Source organism: Buceros rhinoceros, unplaced genomic scaffold (assembly GCF_000710305.1).
Source record: "Buceros rhinoceros silvestris isolate BGI_N320 unplaced genomic scaffold, ASM71030v1 scaffold37421, whole genome shotgun sequence".
Lineage (NCBI taxonomy): Eukaryota > Metazoa > Chordata > Aves > Bucerotiformes > Bucerotidae > Buceros > Buceros rhinoceros.
In genome coordinates this window covers 2363-2963 of record NW_010394299.1, presented here as the reverse complement: position 1 = coordinate 2963, position 601 = coordinate 2363, and the positions used below count along the sequence as shown (strand labels likewise).

At 63.2% G+C, this 601-nt stretch overlaps 1 protein-coding gene across 1 annotated transcript in view; it reads right to left on the bottom strand.

Annotated features, from left to right (window-relative positions):
* The window catches only part of CNPY3 (canopy FGF signaling regulator 3), a gene marked incomplete at both ends in the record, with an annotated part of 1925 nt that overhangs the window by 539 nt on the left and 785 nt on the right, over nucleotides 1–601 (bottom strand). Inside the window, one exon of the mRNA XM_010145193.1 lies at nucleotides 120–272. Coding sequence (XP_010143495.1) covers nucleotides 120–272 — 153 coding nt within the window. The remainder of the gene's footprint in view (nucleotides 1–119; nucleotides 273–601) is intronic.

Genomic DNA, 601 nt, shown 5'->3' with positions numbered 1-601 from the left:
AGCGGACCCCAGCTCCAGCCATCTGCAGCTGGCCTGCCCCGACCCGCGTTCCAGGCAGCGCACCCCTCGACCCTCCCTCGCTCTGCGCTCCGCTCCACTCCCCAAGGTCACAGCAGCTGCCAAGGGCCGATCCCATCAGACCAAGGTACCTGCTTCTTGAGGTCAGCCACCTCAGCAGAGGTCTCGTTCCACAGCTCATAGGGGATGTCCATCACCACCTTAACGCCCTTGTGCACCAGGTTGTGCAAGGTCTCGAACGTCTCTGACATGCCCTGGGGGAGCAGTGCTGCCAGGTGAAGCGGTGCTCCTCCAACTGGGTTCCCGCTCTCCTCTCCCAGTACCAGACTCATGGCCCTGCCCAGGGAAGCAGGTACACCCGAGCCAGCCACAGTCAGGATCCCCAGGGTGTCAGTGTCACCCGGACAGAGTTCAAGTGGCAGCGAGTGCCCCTCGCCAAACCCACTCCCAAAAACAAGAGGAGGACATGAGCCAGGCAGGATAGCCCCTAGCTCCTTCCATGCCGACGAGGGCAGGGGCCTGCCAACCCCCCTAAGGACAGCATCCCACGCCTGACTTGAGAGGCAGCGCAGCCTCAAACGCT